This window comes from Carassius carassius, chromosome 37 (assembly GCF_963082965.1).
Source record: "Carassius carassius chromosome 37, fCarCar2.1, whole genome shotgun sequence".
Taxonomy (NCBI): Eukaryota; Metazoa; Chordata; class Actinopteri; order Cypriniformes; family Cyprinidae; genus Carassius; species Carassius carassius.
In genome coordinates, this window is record NC_081791.1 from 10,139,461 (window position 1) to 10,152,536 (window position 13,076).

A 13,076-nucleotide genomic window follows, 5' to 3' on the forward strand; every position below is an offset into this window, starting at 1 on the left:
TTATTTAGCCTATACTTGTTTGTTAGAATGGCCCTCTTTTACTTGAAGGGTTTGTTAATAATACATTAAATATATTATTGTTTATATAACCATAATTCTAAGCTTTGCACTTAGATTTTTTATTTTACACATCCAATTAGCACATTTCTATTTGCAAGAATTGTTTTCTTTGTGTATTGTTTCACACTCAATTAAAGCAATTTAAATTTTAGTTTATTTCATAATTTCAAGGTGTGCCCTTTTATTTAATGTGAATTTTTTTTAAATTTTACAACAGAATGACATTCATTTCCATACAGGGGTTTGTAATCAATGTAATTTTCTGTGCAAATTTGTTTAAAGGGATCACTGGATGCGACATGTACCTTTACAGATTGTTTGAACTAAAATGTGTTGTCAGCGTATGTACACAACCACGCTATAATGGTAAAAATCCACTCAGTGTTTTTTTTTTAGGCAGGCTATTTACACTAAGTGTAAATAGCATATTTTCTTATGACAGATGCTATTTACACTGTATTAAAATAGCAGGATTTTCTGCTTTTTAAACTACTTATTGCAAATAGTGACAATTAGCTGCACCTCAGTATTGTTGTACATTATAATACGGTATGCAATAACTTATTTAGTATGAATTTTAATTTTAATTCAAAATACTATATGGATGCCACCTTATTGGGACAACCCTCCCTACATCTACCCTAACCCTACCCAATACTTTATTTTCAATTTGTAGATAATTTTCTTCATTTTCATTTAAAATAAATTATTTATTTCTGATGTGATGTGATTTGAAATTTGAAAAGGAAGAAAAAAGTTTGGCAGAAGGCAGATTCGAATCCGGGTCAATCGTGTCAAAATGAGTATGACACAAGTTTTATCATCTGCTCCAACAGAACTGACAACTGTTGATGGTCTTGTATAATGTTAACCATATAGCTGAATCACAGATTGGTGTGCTGAGTTACTGTGAACAGCCTCTGCCTACAATGCGAGCAGTATTCATACAGGTGCCACGAGGCACTGAGTCCTCAGCTTTCTTCTCCTCCAGCTGATCTCTGTTCACGTGACCTTGCTTCTTATGCCTGTTTCCTTGGCCCCTTCTAGACTGATGCCACCTGAACATCAAACAAGACAGAAAACATACTAATAAATGTATAGCGTATGACAAACTGGCAGCAGATGCTAATGATTTCTTCAGGTGATTCAGAATTATCTGACACTCAGTAATTATTAGACCATATTGCTGAATAGATAAATAGAATAAAAAATAGAAAAAATATTATATTTGACAGAAAACTCTGATATATATATATATATATATATATATATATATATATATATATATATATATATATATATTATATATATATATGTATGTATGTATATTACTGACATAAATGTATCTCGTTTATGACTGAAAACGAGTTATTTCGAAACTACGTGTTATGCAATTATAGCAATCTGACGTGCATACTGTGACCTGTTAGTTGTACGTTTGCTTGATACTGTAATGACATTAGGCTTGTCTCAACGAACGGAATCTCTTTGTATCAAATAGTTATCAGTTAGGCTTTCTGACTGGTGTTTAAATATGTGTTCATGGCATATCATCGTGCGTTAATCCGAATAAAAACACTCACCCGATGCTCATGGCTGTTTTGTTCATTGATCGGGTCGAGCTCGAGGCTCGAGCGCAACTCTTCAGATGACGCTTGCTGTAAAGACTGCTCCGATTGGTCGGGTTTCATGCAATTCTATGTCATATCTGACAAGTACTACATTTTTTACTGTCTATGATATTTACTATGCGATGCAATTTTCACATAAACCAAAACAAATATTAGAATCTGCTTTCTTGTCCTTGTGGGGAAACTTTTTTTTGGCCAAGTTTTTTTTTTTTTAAAGAAAATACCTACTCTAATATATTTATTATGTGAAGTAGAGCATCAAATCACTATTAATATAAAAGATCTACTTCTTTTTTAAAGAAATATTAGATCTTTCATGTACCATGATTGATACCGGAGCATGAAAAGCAACAAGCATAATTCACTTCATAATTCCCTTCACAATTGTTCAGTAATTTATGTTAGGTGCAAATGATTTAGAGTAATTAATACAATGTAAACATGGTATCACATATTTCTCTGTCTACATACACGATACATACGGTTTGGGTTGTTGATCTCAAAAAAAAAAAAAAAAATTAGACCATAAAAATATATAAAACAAGAACAGCCAACTTCAAGATGTTCTCTTGTTATAACAGATGAATTAATATGGTTGTTTTATTAAACACACTCCTCCACCAGTCTGACTGGACACATGACTAATTCTTTTAATCATCCTGCAGCAATGTATGAAATAAATACCTACAAGTCATTGATGGTTAGTATGTTATATTTATTAAACCGTAAACAGATGTGATAATGTATCAGAGTGTGGAGGGACAGAAGAGTGTCTGGGCTGTGCTCAGTCCGAGCTTGTCTTCCTCCAATGACTGCTTGATTAAAACACTCTCTCGGCTTACAAGTGAGGACACCTCCAGAAGATCGGAAAAAGTCCTAAAATGAAAATAAACACAAATAAAGACCGCATCAGATCAAGTTTAATTAGAGAATGGCACAGAGGAAATATCAAGCTCTGTAAGGTGCGATTGGCTCATATATGGAGACTGAAGCACCCGTACCTCGTCACCTGTTGGCTGATTTCATTCGCTGTATCTTCTATCTCTCTAAGACACCGTTTTGAAGCCTCACAGTCAGTGGGGATGTCCTTTGTAAAATGTTGCAAGACACGCTCACTCCGATTCAGAGATTCAATAGCTTTGTCTGTGCAAGAGAAATATTATTCAATACACTGGTTTGGAATCACTATAAAATCAAAAATCATCAATTAAACTGACAAAACATTTTCAGACAAAGTACAACAAATTATAAAATGGTATAGACTAAAAAAAAACAGGTTAAGCAAATCTCACCTAAAAACTGGTCTGCGTTATCTCCAATGTCCACGTTCTTCACAGGAAGCTTGTGTCTCGTGGCATCAATAGCAGTGGTGAATGTTTTGTAGTTCTCTGCAAATGTGTTTGCTCCAGCAGCAACAGGAGCTAAAGCCTCGATCTGCATACAAGAAGAGGGACTCGAATGTGAGATGCGTCATCATCGTGGAGATTGAAGCAACAGTGTTAACTGTGTGAAGATGACCTGTAAGTCCAGTAAACTGTTGAACTGTTTCTGCTTTTCCAGCAGCAGATACTGCCGTTTCTTGTGATTAACTTGAGCAGACAACTGCTGCTCTTTCTCCATCACAGCCAGAATATTCCTCTCTGCCTCCTCTCGAAATCTTCGGGTATTATGCTCAATCTAGACAGAGAAACATGAAAACCTTACCGAACATTTTAAACACAAAATATAACATTAATACAAAAAAAAAGAGCCATAAAATCGAAAGAAACATGTACAAAATATTTTGGATTAATGTTCATAATTAGCATATTAGCATATCACATTTTTAAATTGTAATTTTAATTTTATTTTTTGTTAACTATTATAACCCTGGATGTAAAATCAATATGATTTTGCTGGATATATATATATATATGAAATGAGCGGGTGCCTGCGGTTACCCGTGGTTATGAGTCATCCAAAAATATTATTATTTATGATATTCGGGTCGCGGTCGGTCGGGTCTTTTGAAATAAAGATGCCAATTAAACCTGTAATTTATATAGTAATAGACAAAATTTTGAAATACATTATAGATTATAGAGTGACCACCTGTCCCACTTTACATTGTACTGTACAGCAATTTTACTCTTTGTCCCGCCTCACGCAAATTGAGCATCTGTCCCGCTTTTTCATTCAACCCTGCCTAATAAATACACGGATACGTCCATAGGCGTACTGTTAACTAGGTCCAATAGTTCAGAGGAGAGCAATAAAAGAGTAGAAGCACTTTTAATAGCGAATGGACCGCAACATACTCTTGGTTAAGACCTGTAGATGGCGAAGCAGAGAGAGTTTTTCTGTGGGACATGGTGGAGAATATGACGTGAGCGACATGGTGCATGTGAGTACCACAGAAAAAAAGCACGTCATCAAGAAACATGCAAATCAGTGAACCAAATGACCCACAGGCTGACAAAGTCTGGGCAGCAGAAGTGACGAGCATTTATCATGCAGTACATCACACACATTCATATCACTCTACCGACTGCAGTAACAAGTTAGCCCCAGTAATTTTTCCAGATTCTGAAATAGCTAAGAAAAAAGTTGTAGCAACTTTGTGTGATATTTTTGGGTCAGGTAAGTGTCTTAATCTTTTAGTCGGTGGGTTTAAAATATAGGCAATATATTACAAAAAGCTTGAAATGTCTACTTTTAAACGATAATATTCAAACCAAAATAAATAGGCTACTCTCTGATGTCTCTCTATGTAATCCATATGAAATGTGCATTTCTCTCTGGCGTTCATGGCGAATCCGCATCGTCAGCTTAATCTTAGCAGCACCAGTTTATTACTAAACAATTAATTGTCTCCTTGCTAATTTAAACACATGCATAATCATTACTTTACCGGTTCTTTGTGGCAACCCTTATGTGTGCGGTCATAACGCTTATTACCCTGTAGGCTATAGCCTAAGTAATTAAATTAATATAAAGGGGCGACGCATTTACTATTTTTAAAAAATGCTGGTCAGGTACAATATTTTCTTTTTCTGCGGTCCGAGTTGCGGGAGGGTTAGTTGAAAACGTCGGTCGGGTGCGGGTTGTTTATACATTGACCCGCGCATCACTGATATAGATTATATTATATTATATATATATATATTAGTAGGGACAGAACTGGGAATCCTTATATTGTACTAGATCTAATTGTAGGTAAAAAGACATTTAAATAGTTTTTCTTAATATATTATAATATACAAATTTAATTAGTGATAAAAAAAACCTAGTAATTGAATTTATAACCTGAAAACTTAGTTTTTAAAACAACTGATCTAAATTAAGTATTGAGGTCTGTGGATGGATCTTGATCAACTTATTTTGATCAAATAAATTTAATGGAATATTTATGTGAGGCACATTCTAGTGACCATCTTTGATTAAATTTAAAGACAAAATGTTGCTAATTTAAAAACAAATCATAGGTACATTTGTGAGGCCCTTTTAGTAAAATAGATTAACTTAAGCTCAGACCTTAGCAGTGAGGAAAGCCAAAATAAACGTCTCCATCGCCATGTCCCTTTCCTCATTATCAGGGTCCACTGTGTTTGGCTGCGCAACTTTATCTGTAAAATTTAACCAACATATTAAGCAAACAGGTTTGATGAAAAAAAAAAAAAAAAAAAAAATGAATAATAATATATATCATTTTACTCGTCTAAACTTTACCACACCGTTAATGACAGAGACATCAAAATCTGGACGAATGCAGTGACCATCCAAAACAGTCGACTGGAAGACATTTCCTCCCACATTTGAGGACTCCAGGATGCTGGCGACCACTGTGGCAAAACATTACATGCTCAATATCACTGTCACCAATGATCCTGTAAGGAACATCAGCTTCTCTAATAAAACAAAGCTTTCAAAAACCTTGATCCAACAAATGCAAATGTGAATATATTTAATATGACATTGAGTGAAACACTCACAGGCAGAGTCATTGTCTGCCAGACAGCTCATTGTACGTCTCGACAGTATGCCTTCCTTTGGCTTTCGTGGGTAGCTTACTCTGGGAGAGGATGGCCTGGATGGCCTCAGCATTGACTGCTGCTGTACACTGCCCTACAGTACACACCAGCCCTCATATTAATATAAACTAGACTCAGCAGCAAGGATGCTGAAGGATAACATTACTATGACAAAAACATACGGTTTCTTCCCATTATTTTGCTGTCTGTTACCTTTGCAGAAGCTTTTGTTTCAGTTTGCATGTATCTAGGCTTCACAATCGTGCCCGACGCTAAAAATCAATAAGATCAGATGAAGTTGTCAGGATAAGATCAAGGAGTTAACAGAAATTCAGTTACTCTCCCTATTAGTAATTCATTACAATGAATAAAAAAAACCGTTGGTGCGTGCGCTTACCTTTGGTTTTCCTCCTGGCACCACTGTTATTTCCACTGCTGGCTTCATTTTCAGCTGATAAACTAATAACAGAAAGGCTGTCTGAACATCTGCATACATTAACCGTATCAAGAGTCAATTCATTCAGTGAAGAACGAGTTAATGACAACCAGATACTGTTTTTTGAGGTCTAAATGACTCATTGAGTTTAATTTAATTTTCGATACAGACAGTTAAAGTTAATGACTTTTAGTTGTTATAAGACCAAATGATTCAATAGCAGTAATAGCGTCAAGTTACCACACCATTTTCTACATAAATTACTAAATTACTTAATTCATAACAATTCAAAGAAAACAGTGTAAAAGTGTGAGACAGACTGATGATATTACATTATTCAAGCAACAAGTAACATTATATGATGACCTTAATAAAAAAAACTGAAGACTTGAACTTGACCGTAAATGTGAAATCTTACTTTTTTGAGTCACTTGAAGCGGTTTTCTCTACTTTCCGTGTATTTAACTGTTTTTTGGATGCCATTATGATACAGAAACCAACCAACCGACTGTTGTGATGTTTTTTTCCAACGCGCGGTTTATTGATGTTCTTCTTCTTCTGTGTTTGAAGCGCGCACACGAGCTGCGTTCAGCGCCACCTGTCACACTGGAGCGCAACTCAACGAAACCTGACAATATTTTCCAAAAATTTCCTGTAAATTGCAAAATGATGCAACGTGGTTTTTTTTTTCATTGTAATGAATTACTAATAGGGAGAGTAACTGAATTTATGTGACAAAGACATTTTATAATAAAAGCCGTATTTTTAACGTAATAAATTTGTAGCTTTAATACATAAATAGAAACATATATTCAAATGCTCTTAGTTAAATGTTACTTGTCACATGTATGACAGATAAATTGTATATTTAAAAAAGTTTTACTGAAACAATTTCGTTTAAAACGATTTACATGTCACGATAAACTAAATATCAAGAGTTTAAATTTAAAAGCAAAAACAAAAAATGCACAGAGTTATATATAAATATGTTACGTATATTTTAAGAATGTATTTAAAATGTTTTCTCCTGTCAGTCAGTTGTCCGCCCACTTCTAAGTAACGTTAACTAATGGTCAGAGATTAACGTCCCGTCCACGATAACGCCGCGCCGTCTCTTTATTTACACATGAAAATGATTTAACCTGCAGCATGAAGAGCTGATCTTTTGTAGTTTAGAGGACTGTAACTCGGGTAAGTGCACATATCCCTGAGTTTCATTGTGTTTGTTCGTCCCTTTGAAGTTAAAATGTTAGGATTAGCAAGAGTTAGCAAGAGAAGTTAGGTGAGTTCAGCTCAAACTCTGCGTCTGACGTCTTTTAGTGCTGCTCACCAGATATTCGACGGAGATAAGATATTAATTTATTTAATTATCGTCTAATGTCTTTTGATTTGCGAAAGCGCTGCTGATTCAGCGCAATGTTGTTATTATTAGCACGTAGCAAGCTATGAATGATATACAGACGCTCCCACTTCTTTGGGTGTTTTCAAACGTGTCTCCATGTGCAAATAATGAATGCAGATGAATTTAGTTTGGTTATGGGAATTATTGTGACGATTTCAGATAGAAACCTCAAATGTGCTTTATATTCAGTGTTTATGAAACTTTCCGAGCCATGTGAAGGAACTTCTTTAACGATAAATACTTAAGGCATCTGCTTTTACTCGGATTTCTTCCATGGAAACTAACGTTACAGCAGTCCAAAGCTGTTGTGAGGATCTTCTCACCAAACCCCTCAATAAATAATAAATATATATATCTGACAGATCAGTTTCCCTGCTCTCTCGTTTCACAGCTCGATGAAAGTTCACGTGAGGTTTCAGTGTTTCCATCCTGTCTGCAGGCTTGTTTGATAGCTAGTCAGTAGTTTTACAGGATCTGTCATAAGTAATGCCATGATCTGAACTCATATTGATGTATTCAGGAATGTTTCTCAGGGTGGTGTTGGGATCATGTGTTTTTTGTGCTCTACAGGGTTGGAGGAGAGCTGGGATGGCCTCTAAACTGTTTGACAGACTTCGCCGTACGCTGTTCAAAGAAGGGGAGCTTCCTTTGGAGACGGACGGACACGGAGCAGATGACTTCCCAGAGAGCTCTGAGCTGGAGGACGATACAGACTGTGTGTCAGCACGACTCAGAGGAACCCTGTGCTTCGAGGGTGAAGGGGTGCTGGACTCTGAGGACGCAGGAGACACGTCGGGGCCAGACAGCGACTCTGACTTCTTTGGAGAGTCCATAGATAATGCATGTAGCAGCACAGGTAGTCATCAACAACACCTGTTTGATGTCACTTACTCACTCTTGTGTTGTTCCAGATCTTACAGTATTGTTCAAAAGTTTGGGGTTAGTCATTTAGTCTTTCCAAGACTACATGTATTTGTTTAAAATACAGTAAGAACATTCATTAAAGTTGTGAAATTATTGCAATTTTTAAAAACTGTTTTTTATTTTGTTAATATATTTTAAAGAGTAATTTATTTCTGTGATCAAAGCTGAATTTTCAGCATTTAGTTAAAATATAAATCATCTGTAACATCTTTATTGTCACTTTTGATCAGTTTAATGCTTCCCTGCGGAATAAAACAATAGATTTTTATTTAATCTCACTGACCCCAAACTTTTAGTTTTACAGTAGTCTCTGCTATTATTATTGTGCCAAAAAAATAAACAAAAAAATTGCCCATTTGACTTATAAAGCTTATAACAAATGTTCTGATTTCATATGATTTGATCAAATTTGGGTCAGACTCATCTCAGCACTTGCAGTTCTCGAATCACTTTCTCCATTCTGTGGATTCAAACTGACGTGTCACCAAACAAACTGGAAGGCAGTGGTTTCTGTGTCGATGGTGTAAAATCTGTCAGCTGTGGTCATTATGAACTGCCATTGTATGGAAAAGAGCTTGTATGGAAAACAAATCCTTCTTTTAAAACAGCATTTTATTGTAACAAGCTCTTCCTTTAAGCTTGAACACATTTGAAATGGTTCTTGTGAATTTACAATAATCTATTTGTAGGCAGATTTCACTTCTTCTTTTTTAGTTCACTTTTAGTTCACTCTGATGCTTCGCAGTTGCAGTTAATCTTGTCTTTTGGTTTATAGATACCAGCCCAATAGGTCCTTCCCCAAAAACCTCAAACATGATCACCAGACAACTACAAGAAAACTGGCGGAGCTCAAGAACTCGTTGCATTCCTGAAAAACTTATCTTTGAGGTGACTGACGCCAGTGTTGTGCATGAAACAAATTCCAAGTATGTGGTAAGTACACTAACCCCAACTGTGAACCATTTGAGTCCAGACCATTTTTCAGTCTGTTTTTTTATGCGAACATTAATCACCAAGCATTTTAAATTAGGGAAAAAGACAAATAACACAGTTCACACCAAAGAAAAGGAAAATACTTGTAGTTTAAAACACATGCAAGTTCTTAGAACGAATTATTTGCCAATTTTTTTCTGTAATTAATTGCGATTAATCACATATTACTTTAATACATGAAAATTGTCACAAATCAAAGGATGATGGGAAAAAATGGATGCTGCATTAATTTTGCATTAATACATACAATTTTTTATCATTTATCATATACCCATTTATCAGTTGCAGGCAGTGTTGGGCAGTAACGCGGTTCTGTAATTGGATTTCTTTTTAAGTAATGGAGTAATTTAACGTGATATAATTTTCAAAATAGAGTATTGTTACAAGCCAAGATCTCTGAAGTTACTGCCGCGTTACATTGCTGACAGAATGCAGTGTTTTATAATCTAGAGATTGTAAAAAGGATGTAGCACACACACTTTTGAGTCCAGTGCATTCAGTGGATTAGAGACCTTCTTTCGCGAGACCCAACGCAACAGACCACGGTGACGGGACAAGACTTGATGGGGAGTGCAGAATAAAATGATTCAGGGGACTCTGGTAAAATAGAAATATATAAACATATATAAAACAAAATATATAAAACAAATAAATTGTTATTCATGTATTGCACAAAAGCAACATGAACTAATATAAAATATAAATGATTAGCAGGTGCAAGTGAATGCAGAGTTTTTAATGCTATATTTTTTTTAAGTTTTTAATGCGTTTGCTGCGTTGACCAATGTTGAATTCTGGAATGCAGTGGCCAGTCAGGAGTGCAGTGCTGAAATGTGCGTGCTAACGAATCCACTCATTATAATACATGAATTGTAGATATTATGAAAGATTTATCATGCATATATTCATTGTGTTATAACAGAGCTTTGAGATTGTGGTGAACTGAGATTCCATCTTTTTTGAGATTAAAAGCAGCACTATTTTCTTGCATTCTGCCAAACCATGCACGCAGCAGCTGCTTGCTTTAGTTAAAAATAACAGTGTTCTGTAAATGTTGATGCTTTAATAACAAATATTTATCAGGGGCATTTATGCTGGGATTTCATGTAAATTTAATGGGTGTAGCCACAGAAAAAATTAGCGTAACTAGTAATGTAACTAATTACTTTTGAAATAAACTAATCAGAACGCAATTACTTTTAAAAGGAGTAATCAGTAATTTAATGACATTTTCAGAGTAACTTGCTGGTCAGTGTACTTGGCGGCCAATGGATTTTCCTTTTGAAAACAGAAAACCAAAATCGGGAATCGAACATTCACTCGTTTTATTATTTAATATTGAAAGTAGGAAAATTAGAATTTTTTTTTCCAATAAATGAAAATCAATGAAAAAACAACATTCAGGCATAAAATTGTATAAACAGCTTGAATATTTGATATTTTAATATATAATTAAATGCCCCTTTCTGCTGATTGGTCAGTTGAAGATCAAACCCAGAGCCATCCGTTCTTCTGCAGTTCTGCACGGCAGAGTAATAGTCCTCTGCTGCTGCAGGTGCACAGATTCTTAATGCGTTTATTGCAGCTACATTTAATCTTTTTCTCATCAAACAACCAGACAAATAAATGGCTCGACGCAACTCGTACCGAGGCAGAGTTTAGACAGCACTTTCTTCTGTGAAGACCAGCGGTTCTCAAAGTGCCGGAGAGTATGAAAAAACAATTGCTATAGCTTACCGTATTTTCCAGACTGTAAAATCACGTTTTTGATACTTACTTTGATTTATTACAAAGTGATTTAAATGATGCATTTAATGTCAAATAATCTAAATGCAGATTTTTAGTAGGTGCTTCAAGAAGGTTATTTGCTGTGCATTGGTTCATGTTTTATGGCGTTCGCAAGAAAGATGCTCAATGAGACACATTTTGCTGTTCACTTTATTTTTCAAAGGCATGACATTTTGTTGTCAATTTGAATGTACACACATAGAAATATCCTTTCTTTCTTTTGTTTTTTTTTTGTTTTTTTTACATACGACCATGAATGACAACATTATTTCCCCTGCTTAGCATAAAATCTTATGTAAACATCAATTAATAGGCCTACTCAATATTAATTAAACAAAGTTTTGACTGCTAATTTGCTATATACTTCAATACTGCTATGCGCTTGACTGAAGTCGCGTTTATCTGCTGTTTAGTTTATTTAAACTTCTCAACTTGTTACTCTAAAGGCTTATTACCTTCCTTTTTCGAACACACACATACAGAAAGAGCTGCTTTCTCATCTTTCAGTATTTAAACAAAAAAACGAGTGAATGCAAATTTGGTTTTCTTATTTCAAAAGGAAAATCCGTTGGCTGCCAAGTACACAAACCCTTGCCCAACACTGGTTTCAGGTTTTACATTAAATCAAATACACTTGTGGTCTTTTTCTCATCAGCTCTACACGATTCACATCATCCATTCTGGGACGTTTGACAAGACTCCCGCGGTCATCACGCGGCGCTACACTGACTTCGAGCGTCTACACAGCCGTTTGCGCCGCCGTCACGGAGACGAGATGGATGGCGTGTTCTTCCCTCGCAAGAAGCTGCGCAAGAACTTTGCCGCCGAGACCATTGCCAAGCGCAGCCGGGCGTTCGAGCAGTACCTGACCCACCTTCACTCCCTTTCTGAACTACGGAGCACACCTACATTCCTTGAGTTCTTCTACCTGGGGGATCTGCGCGCGGGCCAGATGCTGATGCGAGTTGGCCGGTACCAGGATGCACTGAGCTCTCTCCTCAATGCTCTGCGACTCCAGGAGAAGTTAGGATGCCATCAGCTCCTGCAGCACAACCAGCTCCAGCGGGTTCATTGGTTCTTCACGCTCTCCGCCTTGGTCACCTGCTTTCAAGAACTAGACCAGCTCAGTGAGGCTCAGGAACACTGCGACCGAGCCCTGCAGGACCTAGCGCCTTCCCAGGAGGCTTTGCAGCAGCACCAGTTGCACCCTCTGCTCATCCCGCTCCTCCAATCCAATGTCAGGCTGTCCTGGAAGGTCTCGAAGGACAAGAGGCGCTGGGAAGCTCTTCTGCAGGAGATCCAGGAGCAGGGGATTGATATTGTAAATCAGCCCAACCTAAAGGAGTGTCTATTTAAAGAGAGCATCGAGGACAGCGAGGGGCTGGTCAGGGCTAAGAGCAAAAGTGAAGATGTGCCATAAGCATTCAGGGAATGTTTTTTTTTTTATACGAGTATTAGGGGTTATGAGGGATGATTCTGATAGCAATATGTATGATAGCTTACTAAGGAAACCTGTGGAATTAATGCTAATTTGTACAATGCAAATCACTTTTACATACACATACATTTCATGGGCACATTTCAATACCATTTATTATAGACATATTCTTTATTTGGCAACTCTTTACTATATGATACAATTTGTAAACATTACTTAAAGGAATAGTTGACCAAAAATGAAAATGTGCTTAAAATATACTCACCTTCATGCCATCAAAGATGTAGATGAGTTTGTTTTTACATCGGAACAGATTTCGAGAAATGTAGCATTGCATCACTTGCTCACCAATGGATCATCTGTAGTGAATGGGTGCCGTCAGAATCAGAGTCAA

General features: G+C 36.3%; 2 protein-coding genes across 2 annotated transcripts; one reads left to right on the forward strand and one right to left on the reverse strand.

Moving 5' to 3' along the window:
- Positions 1 to 2,385: 2,385 nt before the first annotated feature.
- On the reverse strand, positions 2,386 to 6,712 carry LOC132117974 (HAUS augmin-like complex subunit 8). Its single transcript, XM_059527401.1, has 10 exons — positions 6,556 to 6,712; positions 6,099 to 6,160; positions 5,915 to 5,973; positions 5,663 to 5,795; positions 5,405 to 5,512; positions 5,205 to 5,296; positions 3,210 to 3,368; positions 2,984 to 3,125; positions 2,693 to 2,834; positions 2,386 to 2,567 (listed from the first exon to the last, which is right to left on the reverse strand). Exons 1-10 carry the CDS (start codon positions 6,618 to 6,620, stop codon positions 2,438 to 2,440), a joined length of 1,092 nt encoding a protein of 363 aa, XP_059383384.1. The 5' UTR covers positions 6,621 to 6,712; the 3' UTR covers positions 2,386 to 2,437.
- Positions 6,713 to 7,181: 469 nt separating this feature from the next.
- snx21 (sorting nexin family member 21) lies at positions 7,182 to 12,831 on the forward strand. The gene is made up of 4 exons (XM_059527400.1): positions 7,182 to 7,328; positions 8,110 to 8,395; positions 9,239 to 9,396; positions 11,900 to 12,831. The coding sequence occupies exons 2-4, from the start codon at positions 8,128 to 8,130 to the stop codon at positions 12,662 to 12,664; spliced, it is 1,191 nt and encodes a 396-aa protein (XP_059383383.1). The 5' UTR covers positions 7,182 to 7,328; positions 8,110 to 8,127; the 3' UTR covers positions 12,665 to 12,831.
- The last annotated feature ends 245 nt before the right edge of the window (positions 12,832 to 13,076 follow it).

Bases quoted from the DNA above. Each gene is read 5' to 3' on its own strand.
- LOC132117974 (XM_059527401.1), bottom strand. From the start codon at position 6,620: ATGGCATCCAAAAAACAGTTAAATACACGGAAAGTAGAGAAAACCGCT. The intron at 5,796-5,914 runs GTAACAGACAGC...TGTGTACTGTAG, and splicing joins AAACAAAAGCTTCTGCAAAG to GGCAGTGTACAGCAGCAGTC. The intron at 3,369-5,204 runs GTCTGAGCTTAA...TTCTCTGTCTAG, and splicing joins TGGCTTTCCTCACTGCTAAG to ATTGAGCATAATACCCGAAG.
- snx21 (XM_059527400.1), top strand. From the start codon at position 8,128: ATGGCCTCTAAACTGTTTGACAGACTTCGCCGTACGCTGTTCAAAGAA. The intron at 8,396-9,238 runs GTAGTCATCAAC...TTTGGTTTATAG, and splicing joins TAATGCATGTAGCAGCACAG to ATACCAGCCCAATAGGTCCT. The intron at 9,397-11,899 runs GTAAGTACACTA...TTTTCTCATCAG, and splicing joins AAACAAATTCCAAGTATGTG to CTCTACACGATTCACATCAT.